This window comes from Phalacrocorax carbo, chromosome 3 (assembly GCF_963921805.1).
Source record: "Phalacrocorax carbo chromosome 3, bPhaCar2.1, whole genome shotgun sequence".
NCBI classification, from domain to species: domain Eukaryota; kingdom Metazoa; phylum Chordata; class Aves; order Suliformes; family Phalacrocoracidae; genus Phalacrocorax; species Phalacrocorax carbo.
The window spans coordinates 106,200,358-106,223,884 of NC_087515.1; the positions used below are offsets into that span (position 1 = coordinate 106,200,358).

The window sequence follows — 23,527 nt, forward strand, 5'->3', positions numbered from 1 at the left end:
GCTGAGTCATTCTGGATTTACCCTGGTTTAACCAGCAGCAGAATTTGGGTGTTCTGAAGAAGATGTAAGAAAGCTGAAATTCATAGAGCTTGTGTGTTGGGGCAGCTAAGGAAATCATGGAAATGACACCAAGTCCAGCCCCACCTAGTCTTTCTATGAATCTTGGGAGTTTTCACACAGATGATATGACTTCATTCCAAGCAAACTCTGTGATGAGAAAACAAGTAGGAGACAAAGTATGAAACACAAGTTGTGTTTGATTCTGCTTTTACTTACAGAGCTGTAAATGTACTCCAGCCAAAAATCTGACATGTGTGACATAAGACAGGAGAGTATCCTGGAAACACCTACATTAACTTCTATAAACAAATAGTGTACTTTAACATACTGACAAGAAAAAAAAAAAAAAAAGAAATAAAAATTAACTGAACTGGAGCTTCTGCTCATCTGCACTTAGGAAAGTGCTCTCACTGCAGAATATTTCATGTTCCCACTATCCAGGGCGCTGTGAAATGAAAATATTCCCTTTTGTTTAGCTTTAGAAACATTTCCTAAACTTTTTACCTTTGTGATAAACCATATAATTTTGTCTTTGCTTTATAAGAAGAAATATAATACTGTTTACTGATTGGATGGATGACAAAGAAAAAACACCAATTACCCAGAAGTCCCTAAGGGGAAGCATCAGCTTTTTGCATGTATTTATTTAATTACAGCGTAAGTCGGAGTACATAAAAAGCTTTACCTATATATACTTCAAAAATGAAACTGTTAATACATCAGTTACACATATAATTCACCTGAACTGTGAACAGTGCCTAAAGCATTTGCATTAGTTAATCTCTTGTAAGTGGCAGCATTGACATTGTTATTTCATGACTTCACAAATTTGTCCAAGGTTTATCCACTAAGACTTAAAAGCAAAGCACGACTCCTGCAAAAAGCAGCTTATTAAATGCTGTGGTTATTTGAGATGTATTGCAGGTGCAAAACAATATGACTAACAGCATCATTGGTAAAAACTCGGGCTGTTTAAGAAATATTTGAAAAAAAACTGGCCCTGTAGTCATCACTGTCTCAAGTACCAACTCTGGTTCCCCTTTCCCCCACTTTGTTTCAACTGGATAGATAGTAGGTATTTTTGACCCCTCATTCTTCTATTCTGTCATATCCCTCTGCCCCACGCTCCCATTCCTTCCCATTGAGTAATTTATGAAAGTCAGAGAGCCTCCAAAACAGCCTGCTGATCCCTAATGCTGATGGGCTCATTCCAGCAGCCCTCAGCATTCAGTAGGCCAAAACAAATGAAAAGTGTGTGATTATATATTCTGAGTGCACAATTTTACTGAGCTCGTGTGTCAATCTCTGCTTTTAGTAGCAGTAACATAAAGTCAGAATAGTCCCCATAATCTACTAAATGTGTGGAACTATTACAAACTTGCATTAAATTATCTCAGGGTAGGAGTTGAGGCAGTAAATATACCTAAATAAAAACATACTTTGCTACAATAGTACTCGGGCTCATACTGGTAATAGCTACACAGAGATGTTCTGTCAAATCCAGTGTGAGTCTGGTGCGCAGAATAATGGCAGGCAAAAAAAAGAAATTCATTAAATGCTTGTTACTACAACTGCTCAATGGTACCACCATTTCCCCTTCTTGTGCTTTCTTGGGTTTCCCAGGAGCAATGCCACTGGAAAAAAAAAGCCGAAAGAAACAATTCTGTCTAAATCTTCTGGGTTCGTTCAAGCAGAAAGCACTACACGTCAGTCCAGACACAAAGCAAATCCCGCCAGTACCACTACTGAGAATGAAGGGTAACACATCTATCGAGCAGCCAGTGGAGTGGATACCGTGGAGCAGGAAAAGCAATAGGCTACTCATGAATTGCGATAATCAGGACACAGCACTCTGAGAGCCAATCAAACAGCACAGGAGAGTTACAGCTTTCATGTGAATAATTTATTCTTTTATCACTTTCAATTTTACCAGGTATTTATTTACAAAGAAATCTTCTTTTGGACAGAATTTACATCAACTACTGCACAATTTTATTCATTAATAGGGTATGATTAACATCCTTCCCATGTCGCTTAACAGCGCCTGTTTTGATCAAATAGGGTTTTTCTTTTGCCAATTATTCCTTTGACTTGGTTTCCAGGTGTAAATAGAATTTGTACAAATGCCTTTGCTGCAATTAAGGTTTCTTTTTATGGAACTAGTTAATAGATGGAAATAATAAAGTTCCATCTGTTATTAGCATTTGCTAAGATGCCTTGTTTCTTTATTGAAGCAGGGGTTTAGTTTCAGATGCAATGAAGGCTTCAGGCATTTCCATGTTAGGCACCTCTTTACCAAGGCGTCCCCCCTGAGAAGAATCCAAATTACCAGCTCGGCTGCCCAGTACAGCACATGGAGTCCCTCACCTCAGACTGGCAGCCCAAAATGCAGACCCTGTCTGGAAAAGCTTTCCACAAAAGAAAACTAGCCCAGTTGCATCAACATGCACTAAATGTGTGCTGAATTGCCCATCCAGGAGCTGGAGCCTGGAAGCTACCCACAACTCGAGGTGCAGGAGCCTATGTGTGCGTTTGGAGGGTTTGCATCAGGTTCACTCCTGGAAAAGAGCTGTTAGGATGTGGTCCCGATACTCTTCTTCTAGTCATCTATATCTGAGAACACACACAGGAAGTGGAAGGCCCGAGTTCAGTCCTTACTCAGCTTAAGGGAATCCAGGCCTACATCCTCTAGCAGATGACTCTGAAGAGAGGAGTACTCTAGGGAGCAGGAAGCAGAAAAATTTATCTCCTGAATGTCCTATTAAAAGTGGGAGAAGGGGACTGTGAGATTCATGGAAAAGACAAACAGCAGAGATGACTATGTCCCTCCAGCTAGTCTCAGATCACTAAGTGAGGGTCGGGGTTTGAATTTACCTACCTGGATCATTCTTGATATTTTTAGCCCATTAACGTATAATACAAAATGCATAAATATTTAGAGATCAGGGATTAGCTCCAAGAGGTCCTTCAATCCATTGCCAATCAGGCAGTGGGAGATGCGGACTGAATCCTTTGCAGGCTCAGAAAGCGAACACGTATATCCATGTTCCCATGCAAATACAGTAGCCTTCAGACTATTAGATAAAATAGCTGTTTTAAAAGCAAAACATACGCAAACACAATGTGATGGTGGTCTGGCCCTTTAGTTTGTACCATAAAACCATATTATACCAGTGGCTTCTGGGTATCGCATCATCTAGTTTCAAAGGAGTTGAGGCAGTAGCTAGGTAGGTGCATAACTGCTCAGGGGGGAGCAGTTCTGAATGGGCAAAGGGGAACTGCTCAGCACCTTCCACACATCAAAGGGACAGAGGTTGCTCAGTTTCAGTTAAACTGGAGAGTTCTGGGATGACAATTTTGGTCTTCAATGCCTGAAGTCTTACCTAAACTCTGCTCTTAGTACCCAAGTTTGGTGGGGTTTTTTTGGATATGCTGAAGATATAACTGGAGGAAAAAATAACTCTCAGCAAACCTGCTCCAGGCTTACCAGGGAGGAAAGAGAGGCCTCAGAGTAGGAAGTCTGGCTAGAAACATGCCTCTGTTGTCAATCATCAGGCTGGGATTATGCAAAGAGTGTACAAAGGAAATAGGTTTGACAGACAGCTACTAATGAAGACCAGACTCTGCCGTCACACTGTGTATACAGCAAAAGCAGGCAAGCACTTGATTCAACCTTTCCCAACAATAGGAGCTAGCAAAAATAGAAACCACTACAAGTTTGTAGCATACTTATTACTGTAAAGATTGTGTTCAAATATATTTCTTCATGGTGTACAGCAAGAAATAATGGAAAAGGATAAGTTTCATTCTTTCCTGAAAGCCTGTGGCACATTTTTGCAGTTTAAATCACAGAGGCTTCCCAGAACATATTTAGCAGCATTTTCAGGCATTAGCAAGAATGAAAATGCTTCATTAATAGGAATGCAAAAGTTGTCTTGATTCCTCACTATGCTGTAGTATAAGAACTATACTACATAATATTTTGAACTATGAAATTTTATTGTATTGTAAGATAAAATAGATATTTCCTTGTGTGTTCCTGCTGACTCTACTAATTCAAAATCTGGCCTAGAGCTTATGTCTTTAGTTTAAGTATGCACTTAAGTGTTCCACTACACAGCTTGAAATACTTTCTACAATTAACATAAAAATGATACTGAAGGCAAACACATAATTTTTCTTTTCTGCTCAAGCTACAGCTCTGTAGTTTAATTTAGAGTCAATGTTTCCAAGGATTCCTGTCTGAGAATTAAGTCCTTCATTCAGTGAAAAAAAATCAATTTCTTTGTGAATCGCAAATGAATATGCCATCTGTGGTATTAAATTCCATTGCACCAACCTGTACTGAGGCTAAGATAAGCATCACACTCTGCAGGCCTACAGCTGCTTTAATTAGCTCACTAGGGAATAGGCTTGCTTGGCTAAGAACTCTTAGGACTGGACCACTGTGTTCTAGAGGATGGCTAATCAGATCAGCTGCATTAAAATCTTGTGCAAGATGGATGGAGAAAAGGAAAAAACAAAAAAACCAACATGAAAGTGAAGGAAAGAAGTATCTTTAAACTTCAATATTCTCTTTTGTGAAGATGGTGTCTCTTAGGACAGAGCCTGCTGCCTTCCTTTGGAACTAGCAATAACATGTAAGAATGCTAATGTCCTGTTTAACAGAAAAATCTTAATAAAACATAAAAAGATCTGCTTTCTTTGATGTAAGGTCCTTATGTCTTCATAAAATATGAATCTATACTAGAACTTTGAGTATAAACAATTCCCTTCCACAGTCCATGCCAGTTCCAGGCTGAATTACCAACAGCAAAAACACTGGTTCCATTTTTCAGAAAAGGTTTCTCAGTGATTTACTGTAAAGCTAAAACATTTGCCTTGCCTATTGATTTTTTTAATATAAAACGTATAAAATAAATGTATGTGCCCTTTTCAATATAGTCTGTCTGCATAGACAGTTTATACTTTTCCAGTTATGAGTAACATGATGAGAAGTATGCTTCAACTTTCCACAGGCAGGAAGAAGCTTTGTATGGTTTTGTCTCTTTAGTATGCTGCTCCACAAACAGTGCTCTCGGGTGGTTCAGAATCCCAGTGACAGCGTATGCTATCAGCACACACTGCAATTAACAAGGACTTACTGATTACAGCAACCATTAGATCGAAATAAATAAAGCAGTCTCTCATCAAAAGACAGGGAAATAACATCATGCTAGCGCACAATATCATCAACATGTGTAGCTCATTCCTATTTTCCACGCCCGTCTTTGATGGTCTTGCGCTAAGTTGGAAAAGCCTCTTGCCACAGGATACTGAACATACAGTGAAATGTTTAAGCTGTCTGCAGTCACTTTCAAAGAATTTACATTTGGTTTAGGTTAATTTTCCTTGACCTGCAGTTAATTAAAGAGCAGCTGAAGTACAAACTATTTCCCCCAACTCTAGTGGCATACATGGTCACGTCAATCGGTTGCTGTCTGAACAGCTTCAGTTCATTTTTGTTATAATTTAAAATCTGATAAAAAAGGTAATAAAACAATGTGTTTTTATACAGAAACCATTGCCTTTTTCAAACAAAGAACATATCGACATTTTGTATCTGCTATAATATGCCACATTTTAAAAAGGTAACACGCCATTTTCTGGGTTGGTTTTTTTTTTCTATTCCAAATACAAACATGTGGCACACGTTTGCGTTACTTAGAACTTTGTCTGGTATCTGTTAAATCATTCGTGGTTGAAATTCCTGGGACCACACAGTGCCGTCTCTTCTTTAAACCATCTATTGCACCAGAAATGAAAGGCTGTGATGGAGATATTCTTCCTATACTTTTCTAACACAGGAAATAGTTGGTTTAACATAAAAATAAATGCAGCTAAGCTACGCTGCCAGCAGTGTTTATCCCTTGGTATCATCCTGGAGAGAAAGAAAACAAATGGCAGAAAAAGCTCCAGCCCAGATTGGAACTTCGTGTAAACACACGACCAACACTAACAGTAACGTCCCATTACGACACTGTTGTCAGGAATTTTTTAGAAATCCAGGTGTAAAAAAGTTTTTCTCAGACTGGGAATTGGCACAAACGTAATCCAGAGATCATCCTTTATAGCAGCTTTGCCTTTCACGTGCTTGGCTTTCCACACAAAGCACAGCAAACATGAGAAGAGTAACAACCGCATTACAACCAAGTGGCTCCAACTCAACATCTTGGGAGCAGAGAGGAGGAAAGGAGGAGCCCCTTCTCTCTGCAGACATGCCAGAGAGGGTCCCCTCCGTAGGGGGACCTAGCTGCAACCCAGCTCTCCACTCGGGATGCCAGAGCCAGGCTGGCTACCTCACAGTGGGAGGGAGCCCTCCTGGTCCCCAGCCTTGTCCAGCCTCTCAGGCAGGGTGAGCACAAAGGGTAGAAGGACACCCTTGGCATCCAAGGGAGCTTTAAGAAGCTCTCCATCGAAGGTGCCCTTGAGCCCACCATCTGCCTCCACCTCGCCGTCCTGGGCTAGGCTGAAGCGGAGGGTGCCGGTCCGGTTGACACAGTAGATGGTGTTGCCCAAGGGGGCACAACGGAAGGGCTGGATGGGGCCGCCACTGGGCCGCAGGCTGGCACACTGGCTCCAACGCTTGGCCACTGTGTTGTACCGGAAAACTTCAACACCACCACTAGTCCCGCTGCCTGGGCCCTGCTCCCCACCGCGGCCACTGCTCACATCGAAGCGGTAGATGAAACTCTTGAAGGCCACCATATCAGCAGAGCGCCGCCGGCTGCTGTTGTAAGGGCACTCCTGCCACTCGTCACGCTTCGGGTCATACTTGAGCAGACGATAAAACAGGGAGCCTCCTGACACATAGATCTCTCCATTGCAGGTGGTGGCCTCATGAGCCACGGCGAAGGCACCCTTGGGCAGGGGTGCCACGGAGCTCCAGCGGTCGGCCCGTGGGTCATACCTCTCCACGGTGAAGAGGCACTCACCCCCCACGGCATAGAGGTAACCGTCCAGGGCCAGCAGCTTGAGCTGCGAACGGGCCTGAGCCAGTGGCCGCACCTGGCTCCAGGTGTCAGTGAGTGGGTTGTAGCAGAAGACCTTGTCAGAGAGGCGGGCTCGTGGCTCGCTGCCCGCTGGCCCCGCCACAATGCCCCCTGCTAGGAAGAGGTAGTTGTGGAGGACACACATGGCACAGCCCTTGGCATTGGCCTCCTCGGGCAGGCGTGTCAGCACCCTCCACTCGCCGCTGGCCTCCTGGTAGCAGTGGATGAGGGAGCCACTCTCCTCCAGCGACACCACGGAGGAGGGGCTCTGCGGCCGGCTGCTTTCACGGCTCTGTGGCCGGCTGCCGCCACCTGGCCGCTCGAAAGCGTCACTGACCTCAGCCACCAGCAAGCAGGGCCGGCCAGCCTCCATGCGCCGCTGCAGGATGAGGTCCCGCTCAGTGCCACTGAGGCGGCCGTAGACCCCTGGCTCCCGCAGCACCTCCAGGTAGTGATCACTCATGAAGCGGTAGGCAGCCTCCCGCAGCTCCGCTAGCCGCTGCTTCTTGGCCAGGCAGAGGAGCTGGTAGCAGTTGTCGAGGCGGAGCTGGGCACGCATGGCCTCGGCAGCACAGTGCAGGGCACAAGGCATCTGGAGGACGCGGGCACCACTCACCACCTCGGCCAGGTTGTCATGCCGCACCTCGCCCATGCGAGCTGTGTACACGTAGTCGATGAGAAGCCGCAGCGCCCCGTAGCTCACCCCCTTCACCCGCAGGACGTCCCGCGAGGCGCGGGCGCGAAAGTAGTCACTCTTGGCCGCCAGCACCGACTTGTGCGCCCGGATGCGACGCCCCGACACCTCGATCACCAGGTCAGGCTCCTCCGTCGGCCGCTCCCGCGTCCCCACCGCCTCCTCTTCCTCCTCCTCCGGCTGGCAGGCGGCGTTGTTGATCTCCCACTGGCTCTCCACCACCCGGCCGCCGGCGGCGGGCGCCTGCGGCTCGGCAGCGGCGGCGCTGAAGCAGAGGGAGGAGCTGAAGCCGCAGGGGGCGGCCGGGGTGGGCGGTGGCGGCGGCGGCGGGGCGCCGGGCCCGGCCCCGCTCTCCTCCTCCTCGGCCGCGCCGCCGCCCTCCATGGAGGCGCGCTAGCTGCGCCGGCGCCGCGCCGCGCCCGTGCGGAGGGCTGCGGGCCGCCGCCGAGCGGCCATCACCTGCGGGCGAGACCGGAGAGCGCTCAGCTTCCCGCGGCCGGGCCCCGCTCCCCCTCGCCGGCTGAACCCCCCACCACGTCCTCCGCCTTAATATTCCGAGCCGCCCGGGGCCGGCGAGCCGGGTTCCCGGGGCTAAAGCCGCGCTTCTCCTTCCCCTGGGAGCTCCATCCTGCGGCTCGGCCGCCCCCCGCTGCCCGGGGCTAAACGCGCTAGCTTACCCCCCGAAAACCCGAACCTCCTCCTGGTGCGGGAATCGCCCCCAAGAGCACCTCAACACCCTGAAACGCGATTCTGGTCTTCCTGTGACTATGCAAAATTTTAAGTGGTTCGCACACATTGCGTCGTTTCACGGCAAGTGGTCCCTATGCTGTGCTGGGCAATACAGAAAAACATCCTTTAAAGGCAGATACTTAAGAGTACTATCATAATTTATTCACCTTGTGCAACTTTTGCAGTGGAAGGTAGTGGTTGCAATCTATCCTGGAAGGAGATTCCCCACTAGCCAAGTGTTCCTTTACGTGACCTTCACGAAGGTTTCTTCGTATCACTGCTCCTCATACGCATTCCCCCTGTTTAAAAGAAAGCATAAAAAATGGATGAGTTTCAAAATTGATACATTCTCAGTTCACTCAGAAGTTTAGGACTATTGGAGTTACATTTCCTTTAATAGGATATCTATAGTATCCTAAAGTGACCAGAAGCATGCTAATAGATTTTAATTGTTTACAAAGCACATCAAAGGATTTTTTTTTTTTTGTTATGACAAAAGCAATCTGACATGTATGTAACAGCATATGTAGCGAGATGTAAATTAGACTTCATAGGGACTGGTTCACGTCTGAAAGATTTATGGCTTCTGCTAACAAAAAGTAGAAGTGAGTCAAAAATCACAATAGATAATTAGCACATGAAGTTTCTTCTGGGAAAATGGCAGGCTACAGGGCACGGCTGTAAGTAGGTTAGTCCCTGTCAGCACAATCACCACCCAGTTGTATCTTCATTTCACAAATGTGGTTTTTAGAATTTAACAAAGTGCTGTTTGTTTGCCTCATGTTTGTTTATGAATTTCCCAGGCTAGGTTTAAGTTTTGATGAATGATGCATTAAAACTGTCCAAATATACTTAATTTCATTTAATAAGTATCTGCAGCTCTGATTCTATTTTTAAGGAGGTTATTAATTTCCATTAAAATCCCTGTTGGCAGGTTTTTCACAGTCCTTAAGGAACACTCATTTCTATGTAAAATATGCCTTGTGACTTCCTTTCAGCAGAGATTATTTATTTATCCTTTTAAATTAATATTAGGAAAATCTAACTTTTTGATTTATTTTTTTTTTTAAATGAAAGCATAATTGGTAGGTGACATTGTCTGGAAGCTCCTGACACGGGCAAGAAACCTAGAAGCCCATTCTTGCACAAGCAAACTTCACTTAAATGACAGTATCAATCTTCTCTTATGGGTTTTCTGTGAAGGACTTTCTACGACATTTGACCACATTCAGTTAGACAATAAATCAATACTGAGGTTTGATTTCTCCATATTTGAGCCTTTGAGACCATAACTAGGTTTCAAAAGCATTTGAAAACTCCTTGCTAGAATAAGCAGATTTCACAAACTTGGTATTTCTCATCCGGATGTTTAAAAGTCGGGCACTTCAGAGCTTTCTATAACATTTGATGAACTTTGGATAGCCCTAGTGGCAAATTTCCTGAGGTCCAGACCCAAACTCAGTAGGTTAGGCTTTACTGACTTCTTTTCTGCAGCTTTAACTAAATGAGGAGAAATGCAGTGGTCTGTGTGTACACTCAGTGTGTCTGTGGAAGATATATTGGTTCGTTAATAACTTAAGCTGGGCAGTATCCCTGTCAACACAGTTTTGTTTTTCAGGGAGTCTTCACAGTACTGAATTCACTAACCATTTTTTATTACGAATTATTGTGCTATAGACACTGAGATTAATCTAGTTTCTGCTCCAGGCCTTCCAGAGCCCTGATGATCAGCTGTGTTCGTGAGCAGCTACTGTAACTGACACTGGTAAAATGACAAAGGTCAAATGGAGATGGTTAGAAAAACACCTAGAATGTCACGCTCTGATGTACTGTTACATTAAGAAAATTGCTACCAGTGTATCATTTGCAACATAAGTAAGTAATTTGTGTCTTCTCTGTTTCTTCTCTGTTCTCTCCTGGGCTGAGTGCCCTGATATTCAACCCTTATCTGGCTACAGTTCTGGATAGCTTGGCCTCCTCAATCGTGAACATTCAAAAGGTGCCAATATACTTTCCCCTATTGCTCTCAATACTATGTTCTTTCCTGGATCCAGACACACCTCACTTCTGAGACCTCTTCTACTTGTGTTCCCCCTCTGCAGGAAGGACCGAATATCTTCAGATAGTTTCAAGCTCTCAGTCTACCACTTGGTTTTGCAAGTGGAACTATAAAGAAATAATGAGAGAGAATGCTACCAGAGATAAAAAGTGTGGGTTACTAAATGTAAGAAGTCAAAACCAGTAACTGTAATACCAATAATATCTCCATATGGTGAAATGTATGTCCTGCATCATGTCTTGAAGGAAAATCACCAATTAGAATATTCAAAGTTGTTACCAACAGCATCCAGAAAAAGTGATATTTTCAACTTTCTTAGATAATGAAAACAAGCAGGATGAGATCCTCCTCACGCACAGTAATCGCACCCTTCCCCATATTCAATTTTCTGCTTGGCTTAGAAGTCTGACTTGACACTGAAATGTTATTGAGAAAGAAGCTGCCACCCACCATAGCCCTAACAAACACCTGTGTTAACATCCTCTTGAGGAATCACAGGAGGAAGAAGGACTGATGGTAAGGCTTGCTAATGGCAAGCAGCAGAATTCTGAAGAAAATTGTTTTCTGGTATATTTATAGCGAACTACCAAGAATATGTTGAATTTCATGCTGAGCATGAGGAGGATTTGAATCAAAGTATCACATGCAATTTAGGCAACAAAGAACTCTAAAGGGAAGCTGAAGACTTAGAAAAGCTAAAGGAGGGTTTGGAGGACTTCATCAATGACAGAGCATTGACTGCTCCAGCAATCTCATCACCTTTGCCTAGCTGAAAACAAAGTAAGGGCATTACACAAAGATGAAGCTGAAAAAACAATTTGGAGAAGTTGTGGAACCTTCCCATTATTGAGCAACATGAGCGATCTGAGTTAAAAGGTCATGGATTTTGTACAAAACTAGAAGAAGCTGAAAGGGGCTGATGGAAATACAATACTGAACTCCTTCATTCTTTTCTTAGCTACAGTGATCAACGAGTTGCATTGCTGTTCTGGTGACACAGAACATTCAGAAACTACAGAATCACAGAAGACGCTATAGCTGTGCTGATTCAAAAGGATCTGAGCTCCTAGTGATCCCATTTGGCTTAAAACAAACTTGGTTTTAGCACTTTTTTCAAAACTCGTGAACAGGATAGGTACTGGAAAATGAAGCAAGCTGTTTAGAGTACGTGGCATCTGTGGGCTCATGTCACCTTTTATACTGGGGACTTCTAAGTCTGAATTACATGGACTGAAACTGTTTTCATTATCATGGGTTTGGTCTAGGGATGATGTAATGTTAATGGACAGAGGAACTGCCAACAAACACAAACTGTATTTACACTTGGCAATGACACACTTACAATATCCTGGATGTGTGCCCCCAACCTCAGATGCTGTGAGACATTGCTCAAGTAACAGCACAGATAAGAAGGCAGGGCTTTTTCTGGCAGAGGAGCTGTAATGAAGAGCTGCAGGTAAAGTTTCCTGGCACTGCATTCATTTGGCAGTTCTTCTGATAAAATCCAATTAAATGCTTGTTTTTCATTGCACTCTCTGTTTTTTTTTTGTGCAGTGCCAGTAACCTTTGACCCAAACCCTGTCCTCTAGCAAGACCCACTTTCTTTGGGGAATATGTGCATGTGGGAGGAATTGGGTTATGCTCTCCAGTTCACCACTGCACACTGTTCTGACTCAGTCCCAGGGTAAATAAAAGCAGTGCTTTCCCTATCATAAGTAACTCTAATTTACATAAGTAGGCTGTTCTCCCCAAGAGACACTACACCAGTTCAGAACTGACAGAAAGCTGTTCTGCTCCACCTTAATCCAGGAAATGCTTTTGTAAAAACTTGTACTGCCAAATTTTAGCCCAGTACAGAATTCCCTCAGGATAGGGGCGTCATCTGATTGGGATGATTAAGGAGTCCAGAGAGGCAGGATCATCAAAAGAGAGAAAACATTCCTTGTGTTTATTTTAAAAACTAAAAGATGACTGTTAAAAGTAGAACTGGCCAGTACTATCATGCAGACTGAAGACATCCAGCTCAGCCCAGGAGAAGGCAAAACCTTCTGGAGGGCAGAGTTGAGTGTAGAGAGGTTTGCATATTTATAAAAATAATCTGTTACACACCTGCTCATTGAGCAGTTCTGTGAAATTTGCGGGGGAAAAAAAAATGTTCTCTTTGTACCTGGGGAAAACATCTGGAGCATAGAGATGTCATTTCTCTAAAAGAGCTTGCAGCACCTGAAATCTTGCATCCTATTACAGATTTAAACTCTAGATCTTAACTGCTTGATTAACCTCCTGCTTGTAAAAAAAAAAAAAGAATTGTCTTTCGATGGCCTACCTCAAGAAAAACTGCAGGAAGAATGAATTTTTTCCTTCCCTTTTTTAAAATTAGGAGTGCTTAAAATTGGAGTTACAATACAATCCTAGCATCTTGCCCTGCCTACTGGATGTACGCCTTTTGTAGTATTGCAGCCACATTCAAGTTGCCTATGCAGCTTCCTTGTGACCTCTCAAGGTGCTGTAATTTTCTCACAACATGTAATGGAGGTATGAATATTTTTATCTCCTAACTGCAAAATTTTCATACAACAATAAAGAAAAATAAACATTTAAGAAATGCAGCTTATGATTACAGACCACACAAGAAACACGTGGGCAGCAGTTCCTCATCAGAAACTCTGAGGAAGAAAAAGGCTGTGTGTGTCTGGGCGGGGAGGAAGAGAGAGAGGACGTAAATCATAACAAAAATATTATCAAAAGCCTGATGAAATCAATATTATAGCTAGCAAATCTAAACTAAAAATATACAAGTTCTAAACAGTCGTCATGACCAGAGGAAAGGTTTCCTAACAGTGATAACCATAGAGACAAACATTCTCTACAACAGAAACTATCTTTCTGAGTTCCTTCCAGTTGAGACTCTTCAGAAGTAGTTAGGGAGGAGCAGTGTCTCTCAGGAGTTCTCACACCGAAAGGAGATAACACTCCCACAAAAGCAAAATCTAGCAAAGGTTAAGTGCAAGTCCTCTCCAATATTCTTAGAAGAAAGAAAGTCTAACAAAAACAGAACAGTCAGAAACAAGTGTTTGAGTGATTATAATACCTTTGGGGAAAACTCCAGGGCTGATGTGATGTCTTCATCTACAGATTGGGAGATAATGGCATGGCAATACCATACTGGGGTTTTTTGTTTATAGTTTACAGAAAACAAAAAGTTTACAAACAAAACTTTTCATGGAGAATTGCTGCTAGTTCTAGACATGTCCTCGTAATTAGAGGTCTAGATACAAGGTGAGAGCATGTAGTCATGTCTGTGATCAACTGAAGTTTGGTTATTTGCATCACATCTGGACTCAGCTAACACCACATTAGATGAACAGCTGTACCTCACATACCAGCACAGTCTACAGCTGAAAGGATGAATGCAGCCCTTGAATGTGTGTCATGGGACAAGGTTACCTTTCATCTGTGACATTAGTAGGTTTGCAGTGGAACATGAGGGAGGGAGGCAGGCCAGCAGGCAGACCGGCATGTATGTTCCAGGCTTTACATTTTGGAAGTAGTATTTAAAAATCTGGGAGGACAGAGAAAGGTACCAAAGTACTTAAGAGCTATAAAAAACCTACTTCAATGAGAGACTCACAACAGCACTCTGCAACCAGACATGAGCTTACTCCGTCTCCACACAGTGTATGCCAGTCTTGAGCCAACTCCAAAGCAAAAAGGTGATACTGAGCTTAGGTACCACCTCACAGCCACACTTCCACAGCTTTGGAGAGAAGGTGGCTTGTGCTAGTAGCTTGGGGAACAGGTAGAGCAAGCCTTAGTCAGCCTGAGAAATGCAGTGCTGACACTTCTTCAAGGCTTGGTATGTTTGCTCTCTGGCTTGATGAGTGCCCAAGTGTAGGCACATGAAAATTCTGCATACTGATGGCCTTCTCAGGCTGCAGGAGAAAGCCCTAAACAAACCAAGGGGTGGAAGCATAAACAAAGCAAAATATTTACACTACTGGGGGGACGGGGGGAAGACTACCACAGCATACTGTGGATACCGAACGTTCTGAATGTTTACATGAATTGATGAGGAGAGTAAAGAACAAGCTCAAGGAAGGGAAATCTATTGAAGGTCACCAAATACACACTAAACACTAAAACTGCATCCAGCTTAGGAGAATCCTGAGCTGGAAAATGGTCAGAGTATTAATATGCAAAGATAAAGTAGTATCTCATGGGGAAATACACATTTTTATCCTGCTACACACTTATTTCAATACTGGATTATGGTCCATGTGGGATGTGGGATGCTGGACTAGGTGGATGTTTGATCTGATATAGGAAGACCCTTATTCTGATGTGATAAAGGAGATTGGGAGTGTGCACCTTGCTGGAAGGCACTTGGGAGTCCAGGGAGAAGAAAATCTGACAGGAGCAGACTAGATGATCTAGTGATCTTTTCTGACCTTAAATTCTGGAAATTGCTGTCAGTACACCAGGAGTACCAACAGCAAGCAAAGCATCAGCCTGTGATGATTAAAAGCCTCATCTGAGCATTAGTGGCGTGAACTGCTGTAATGTTGATTGCAGAAATGCTTTTCAGCATTAAACTGTGTTGTCAACAAATAAATAATTGCAAACATGTTCAAAGTCTCTGAGAACACTTTGGCAATGTTTGTACTAATACAGGAGAGGAGAATATCCACTGAGAAGCCAAGTGAAGCAAACCAGCAGATTTCTTCATATAGAATTTTAAAATTCTTGGTTTGCATTCCAAAAGAGCATGTACTGTATACTTGCAACACACCTGCTATGTATTGCATTTACTACAGAAGATTTTTGGAGGAAATTAAATTACTTGTTTAAGATAAAACTGGATTTTGCTTTTAATATCATTATGGAAAGGACATACAGATTAAAGAGCTCAAAGCACCAGAAATCTGCCAAAGTATGTCACCATCGTGCTTGAGAAAGACAGAATTTGAGAAGTAACAATAGACTTCAAAACAAAGCCAACAAAGTCCCATTCTTCTGAGACTCAGGCCTAGGAAAAGAAAGTAAAAGGAAAACTTCTAGAGGAGGGAATAATGAAAATGCTTCTTTTACCAGACAAACTCTAAATCAGGTACTTAAGGGAAAAAAAAAACCACTTCTGAAGACTGAACAGGCTCATTGATTTCTTGATAATTCAGAAAGCAGTGCTTAGAAAGGCAGAGGTCCTTCAGATACATGGTGAATGGCACCCTTCTCCTTTTTGGAGATCATATATTGTTTCTTTGCCCAGACACTTTTTCAAACTTAAGGTTTACAGCCACTCTAGCTGCAGCTAAAAGTTACACTACATCTAGTTAGATTTGCAAAATAGTTCCAGGTTTCTGCAGACATTATCCCTACACAGACTTTGGACTAGATTCAAAGACAGAGAGATGTGCCACAACGCTAAACATGGCAAAAGCTGGCTTTAAGGGCAGTTTTATTTAGAAGATGGCAGTGCAACAGAGATACAAGACCTAAAACAGCCAGATCAGATAGCAAAAAAAACCCCTCCAGCATGACAGCCCTAATCTAAAAGGAGGAAAAGAATTAGCTTGCACAGACTTCCCTCTGCCATGGCAGAAGTGCCGCTGGTAGAGTTTGCTGTTGGGCCTATAACTGTGAACTGTTAGGTGACTCATGGGAGTCTGATTTCTATTATTTATTTTTTCACGGAAACCAGGCCAGCGTGGAGAGACATGGGGCAGGCCTGAGGCCATATTCCGACACAGAATTGATCTGTGGGTGGGATGCACCTCCCAGTTCTGCAAGGGCAGAGACGGATGTTGTGTGTCTGAGCTGTACAGTACTGCTGTACCTGTAACCAGCTCCTGGAATGGAATCTGGAACACATGGACAGGTCCTGTACCCATACACATCACGTGGGTGCAGTTGGATGCCAGTTGATTGGGATCCTCAAAAACCAACCTATGAGAGGTACCATGGGCTAGCCAGTAAATAAATACGAAAGACTCGGGTGATGAAATGCTTAACTTATGTGATCAGGAGGTGCTGGTTTTAACTCTGGGTGCCTTAGCCCAGAATTCTCTCCAAAATAAGCCTAAATTTTTTTAAAAGCTAGCAGTACTGACTCTTGCTGCTGCTGCTTCGCCTGTCTACAATGGTTAGAGCTCTGGCCAAACCCCATTGGAAACTCGCTGCTGCTCCTTCATCTGACAAGATTAAAACCCCCCAAATGTCAACTGAGTGCCCAAACCATCAAGACTATGAGAGGAGAGTTACTCTCCTTCAGACTAAAGCTGTATTACTGTTCACAGAAATAATAAAAGATGTTTAGAGAGAAAGAAGAACCCTGGGTTCTGTTCCCCAATGAAAGGTAACTTTCCATACTGCTTCCCATTACCTTTGGTGGGGCAGGGCTCAGCTATACTGCCTGGAGACCCAAGCCATCATGGCTTGTGCTAGGATTGAAAAACACTTCTGCTGATCTCAAAGCAGAAACACAAGCTAGAGCCATAGGTACTTTTGTGGCGAGACTTTACTATCAGAAATACCTGTGCGCTGTCAGCACAGATTTCACCAAGCAATGGGAATGTTTTTAGCAGCAACTATGTAACTGAGGGCTTAACAAAATAGAAGGCTACTCCATGCGGTCATAGGAACTGAACAAGCGAAGAAGAGAAAATTGAGTGTAATGCATGCTGTTTACATTACTAGAATATAACAGTTGCTGGCCAGTCTGAGGCAGAAATAAAATAGCTTTCTATTAAAATACTCTTATTTCCATGGCCTGACACTTTCTGGATTGGATGCATAACTTTTTTAATATAATGTGAATTTCATATGCTGAGCTTGGGTGTTCAGGCAAAGACTTTCTGGCTGCACTGGTTTCTCTGACTATATTCAACTTTTACATTTATAATTTAGTGCAAGCAGTTTAATATCTCTCACAATAGGGCTTTTTTTTCCATTCCACAGGGCAGATAGGTAACAGTTAGGATGCCTGAATTCAAGGGACAAAAAAGACTGCCTGGCTATCTAATCTTATTCCTGCAAGAATGGGCCAAAGAATTTTACTTCTGTACCAAGCCAATAACTTCTGGCTGAATTAGGTCAAAGCATTGTTCTGCTCAAATCATCCATCTCACATCTATATGGTTTCTTTGTTTTGGCCTGTAACCTTGATGGAAAATCAGGTGTCAGATGGATCATCTTGGATACCTTGAAGAGATACACATCCTGCTTTTCACTTTGGACTTCACTTTTTCTGTCTTCTACACTTTTATATTGCTGACTTGGCAGCATTAGTTTTTCCAAAATGATCTACGTTCTTTCTGAAGAGACACGCAGACTGGCAGCGTAACCATAAAGAGTGCCTCAAGACTGTGCCCTCTGCTTTTGGACTTCCTGACGCAGAGGAGAAGTAAAGATTGTAGAATGACTGACTAACTTATGATTCAAGCATGTCCTTTTGAAGTGCTACAGATTAAAAGTTTGTTAACGCATGCAGTTAAATTTGCACCATGTGCCACAGTCACAGTCCTATTCTTGCATTTGTTAGGTAGCAATCTGAGTAGAGCTGAACAGAGTCAGGACCTGGAATAAGAACTAAGACCTTCAAATCAGGCTGTGAGGCACAGAGGGGTTTGGTTCTATGCTGATGATTGGGGAGGTGTGAGAAGAAGCACACACTCAGGGGTCCTGGTTTGTGGTTCACGACCATTTTGAGATGTTGATATTTCACTTATAAATCTAAAGTTTGGTTGCTTCTGACCTGGGAGAGATTTTAGATATACATCAACAACATCTCCTCAAAGCAGATATTGAGGCTTTTCAGCCACTGTACTCTGAAAAGTTGCCTGATTTTGGGGGTGCAATGGAAGTGTTCATTTCCCCATAAGGCTGCAAAATGTCTTGGCAGGGATACTGTCCAGGCATTGGGTTAACAATCTAATACATCCTTGCAACTCTGTTTCCCATCACAAAGGCCTTCTGGTCTTCTGTCACAGAGAATGAGTGGTATAGACCTCAACCTGACCAAAGAGAAGCAGCACCAGTGAATTTTATCATAGGAATGCATACGAACAGTCTTTGCCCTCCTTTTCCTATATCACAGTGTAAAAATTCTTGGGACACATGGCACTGCCTAAATCCAAAGCTCACAAAGCAACACACTCAAATGACATTTGCCATTTCTGCATCTGCTGTGAAAACCAAACTCCTTCGGGACTCTTATTATCAGTTGTTATTAAACAAGAAATACGCCATCTGTGTACTGCCCACTTCCACGGCTTTGGAGGGAATGAGGCTTGTGCTAGTAGCCTGCAGCTAGAAACTTCCACCTAAGTTTCACAGAGCTTTTTGATAAGGTCAGAGTCTGACAACACTTTAAATCCCATCCCTCTTGAAGTCAAGGGAAAATTCCCATTAACTTCATGAGCATCTGGATTTCCTATGCTGTCGTACAAATGTGTACAGTAGCTGTTTTTGAACTGAGGCAGTGCGGGAGTTACAATAAAGGAGAGATGAAAGAAAGCTACAGGATAAGATGAGAGCTCTCCCATGAAGAGATTTGTCTTTGACTGACAGAATCGGAACGTTTGTTGTTCGCATGCCATTCCCATAGAAAAGGGTTGGCTTTTGGTTCTTACTGTCTAACACTTTAAAATATGGGTTGCAGAAATAATAGTTCATCTCCAGAGCTTAGGGCCTGTTCTTCCAATCTACTTACAAGAAAGGGAGAGAAGAAAGCAGAACTGCTTCCAAGGAAAAAAAAGGAAAAGGTTGCAGATCTCTGACAGGTTGATAGTCTGAAATGACTCAGAAGTCCAAGATCCTTCCAGCAGTTAGAGATCCACATGCAAAGCTTACTCTGCTCCTTAAATACTCCTGGAGAAATCAGTGTCCAGAAAAATAACAAACAGCTTGTGCTAATCTGTGAATGTGTACGTGTAAAATAACTTCAATACTATTAATTAATGCAATTCATGTTGTGACAGACAACATAACAGCATGGAAGTTGCTTGTCCAACTTATGTGAATTTGTATGGAAAGGTTGCGGTTTCTGGTGTGTTTCCGAGTGAATTAAAAAAGGCTGTCAACCCATCTGTTTTAGCCAGAGGCATAGCAATGGCAGCTCGTGAAACATCGCACCTGAAAAGCATTTATGTGACACATCTTTCTTCTCCCTCTGACACACAGTGCAAAATCTGTAGAACTACTGGATTTTTTTCAGCTTGTTTTGCATTAAATAAGATGCTTTAACTGATCATGAATTCCTGCCACCCTCACTGATGAGGTATAAGAAACTGGAAAGTACCAAGTGTACAGTGCAGAACAAAGGACCTAGCCAACTCTTTTTTGCATTAACGCTCAGTCACCCACAACACTGACCCAGCCTTGTAATTCTTTCAAAGCCAAAACTGCCAGTTAGCATCCAAGGAACATTTTAGGATGAGGACAGAGAAAAGGCTACAGAATTGTTAACACTGTCTAAGGAAAACACAGCACGTATGGGCCTGATCTTGCAGAGGGTTACATGCAGATTTAAATGCTCTGGCCACAGGACTAGCCCCACTCGTAATGCCAACATCTATATACGTAAACTGAGTGCTTAATTAACTGCAGGAGGAAGGCAAAATCTCAATCCATTCACTGTACTGTCACGTGGTTACAAGTGCTGGCACAAGGGTGCGGGCAGGAATGGCCCAGGCAGGAGCCCTTCCCGCTCAGTGACAGCTCAGTCATAGATCAGGTTAAACTGGTCATCAAATCCTGAACTGCTATAAAGTAATTCTTCTTCAGTGAAAGGAACTGACAAAGCAACACTGAGACCAAAAATGAAGCAGAAAGAACGGATGATGGCAGTTCCATTGAAAAGTAGAACAGCAGACATAAAAATGTCATGTCCCAAAAAGGCTAATGAGATGAAACATGATGAAAATGGGCTCATTTTTTAAATGCGTATTTCTAAGGATGTAAAGTGGTATAAAATGACTTCTCAGCTTCTGTTCATGGGAAAGAAGCAGCCTCCTAATTGCAATGCTGCAGAATCTCTGTAGGGGTAAACAGCAAAAACCCTGCAAAATCCATACAGGATATTGGGGCGAAAAAAAAAGTTTAATTAGTTTAGTTCTACTTTAAAAGAAATTGCAGGATTTCCTTTCATGTTTTATTATACCCTTCTTCAGCAGCCAGCTGCCCCTAATATCCTCTTGCAACAGGATACTACAGGATGCCGAAACCCCCAGTAAGTAGGATCTGGATCCAGTCATCTAACCACATCACTGTCTCTACGGTAACCTAGGCCAGCCCTAAATACTATAATCCTGCTTTACTATAGTAAAGCCAGTTAATGGCTTTCATTGAATGTTCCTGCCAAATAATGGTGCTCTAATATTTATTGACATTTCAAATCTGTCCACCTATTTGGACTACTTGTTACACTGAAAAGTGATGCAGGCAAAGCATTCGTAGAAAAAAGGAAGCTATTAAGGATTTCAGTCTTTTGATATTGTCAAGGCGCAGTCCTGCAGACTCCAGCTTCTCAGAGCATCACCACTGACTTCGGTGCCACTGCTGCCAGGAGCGAGTCCCTGCGGGGGGGGGGGGGGGGGAGCTGGGGCAGGCAAGGGACCAGCCCTCGGCTCTTTGGCAGGTTCTCACCAGACAGTGCCATTAGCACTGGATGACCGGAGGATCCCATTGGCATGCGCTGGATATCCTAATTAAAGAGTGAATAAATGCTGTGTGATGGGCTCTGGGAACAGAAGAATGCAGAACAGGCAGGATGGGCCAGAGAGTTAAACTGGGGAGCAAATATTGCTTTGTCAATACTAGTGACAGTTTAATTACTATTTCCCATACACATTCCATTTAATTCCTTTTTGGGAGACAGATGGTTAAGTCTCTGAAAAACAGAGGAGCTCTTTAGCTTCACAGATCGTATAAAAGGATTGTTTTATTGCTATTCGATTTTTATTGCCCTACTTTTTTTCTAGCTTTCTGTTCTAGCTTCTATTGTTCATTTTAGCTGCTGGGGAAAAGCTTTACAGTTTATTATTTCTAGAGGGTTTTTCTTCCTTGACGGGTGAAAAAAGTTGGCTATAGGATTTAATACTATCATTTGCTGCACTACATGTAAGTTTGGGCTTGGGAGCCGGCTTTTTATTGCTTTAAAGGACCAGACAGAAAAGCTTCAGACAAACGAAATTCAGTAGGACTTTTCTTCAGGCATTGCCACCTCCCACCCCTGCAAAAGGCGTGTGTGCACCCAGGGCTTGCACCACTCGTGCGCTTTTAGTAGGATGGGGAAGCACGCCATGAAGAATTTATAGCGGGAAGCAATTTGCTGCTGTTACACATCCCTAAACGTTACAGAGCCACTTAGATTTTTAATAGGTCAGCAGTATTAAAAAAAAATACGCAGGCATCAGGTTTGGCTGCTCTGCGACATATGGAGAAGGGATATGGGGATATGCCCGGCCTCCCTCCTGCCCGGGGGAGGTGGATTAAGGGGGACTGAGGGAAGAGAAAAGCAGGATTAAACCTGACGGTGCTCCAAACCCACCCACCCACACCCCCCCGCACGTCTACCGCGGCTCCGTGTCGCGGTTTTTACCTCAGCTTTCGGGCTGATACCGGCACCGATCGTCCCCAGAGGCTCCGCGGCGGCGGGCCGGGAGGGGAGGGGAGGGGAGGCGGGCATGTCCCGGGGCCGGAGCGCTGCTCCTCCGTTCTCCTCCCGGCAGGGCGAGCAGGCAGAGGCTTACCTTTCGGCGACGTCCGGCGAGCCCCGCACCGCCCTGGGGAACCTCCCTCGGCCCCGCCGCCTTGCTCACCAAGGCGGGAGGCGGCGGGGGGAAGCCGGGAAGGAGAAGCGGGAGAAGGGGGGGGGGGGGGGGGGAAGCGGCGAGGCGATGCCAGGCGACGCAAATGGCTGAAGCGCAGGGGCCGGGCTGGCGGAGGGGGCCGGGCGGCCGCGCTCAGCCCCTTTGTTCGCCTGACACACTCACGCAGGCTCGGAGGGGGCGCAGACCTGTTGCTCGGGGCGGCTCCCGGCGAGGGGCAGCCGCTGAGGCGGGAAGCAGCGGCGACGCCGCTCCGGGTGTTCGCCTTCCCCCGTTGGAGGGAGGCGGGGGAACGGCCCCACCTGCCCGCGCTGAGGAGAAACTCCCTCCTGGCGGCGCCGGGCGGGGAAACGGCGGGCCCTCACCTCCGGGCGCCGTCCCTGCGGCGCCGCTCCCCTGCGTGAGGCAGGGTTTGCTGCCCCGGCCCCAGCGCGGTGGGGGGGGGAGGCAGGGCGCCCTGACGGGACCCCCCCATGCCGGAGACCTGACTGACCACCTGCCTCGGCCCCGGCACCCCCTGGCCGGGCCGAGCTCGCTGCCGAGGGGATGCAGCCGCAGCTTCTGGGTTAGCCGGGATTCTGCTGACAGACAACAACAAGGCGGAGGCCAGGTGCTTTCTCTTGGACTGCAGTTTGGGTCTGCGTCCCATCTTGCTCTTCAAAGCTGAGACCCTCGTCAGGATTCCTAGAATTAGACCCATTTCCCAGTTTCTTGAAAAAAAAAAAAAACCCAACCCTTATGTTACAGTAGTTGTACCCTGGGTCTGCTCCTGATGCAGTCAGCAGTGCTTACCCAGCTCACATCCCATCTGCGGGCTGCAGTCTGACTAACACTGAGACAGCAGACACTGACACCGTGCTATCCAAGCCTCTCTAAACCATTGCTGGTGCCTGGATATATCATATTAATAGTGCAACGTATAGTTTTCCTACGCTACTGCTGTCTTAAAACACTATTCATCTGCAGCTTTTCTCTTTTCCCCTCTTTCCACTGACTCCAGGGTCCAGTCTGACTGGTTCTCCTGCAGCAGCCCAGCAAGTGGCTCCCGGCCCTGCAAGACACTCCTGAGCAGACTTGCAAAGCTACTCCCATCTTCTCTCCCGAGTTAACCCGACGATTCATTTCTTCC

The 23,527-nt window shown here is 44.6% G+C and overlaps 1 protein-coding gene across 2 annotated transcripts; it reads right to left on the reverse strand.

The window, feature by feature from the left end:
• Positions 1-686: 686 nt before the first annotated feature.
• KBTBD11 (kelch repeat and BTB domain containing 11) lies at positions 687-22,699 on the reverse strand. Of its 2 annotated transcripts, none has more exons than XM_064447947.1 (3): positions 22,321-22,699; positions 8,682-8,813; positions 687-8,244 (listed from the first exon to the last, which is right to left on the reverse strand). In XM_064447947.1, the coding sequence occupies exon 3, from the start codon at positions 8,167-8,169 to the stop codon at positions 6,400-6,402; it is 1,770 nt and encodes a 589-aa protein (XP_064304017.1). In that variant the 5' UTR covers positions 8,170-8,244; positions 8,682-8,813; positions 22,321-22,699; the 3' UTR covers positions 687-6,399. The 2 variants fall into 2 exon arrangements, with proteins under 2 accessions (XP_064304017.1, XP_064304016.1); XM_064447946.1 differs by having other exon boundaries at positions 22,170-22,699.
• Between the last annotated feature and the right edge of the window lie 828 nt (positions 22,700-23,527).

Coding starts and splice junctions, on each gene's coding strand:
- KBTBD11 (XM_064447947.1), bottom strand. CDS start 8,169: ATGGAGGGCGGCGGCGCGGCCGAGGAGGAGGAGAGCGGGGCCGGGCCC.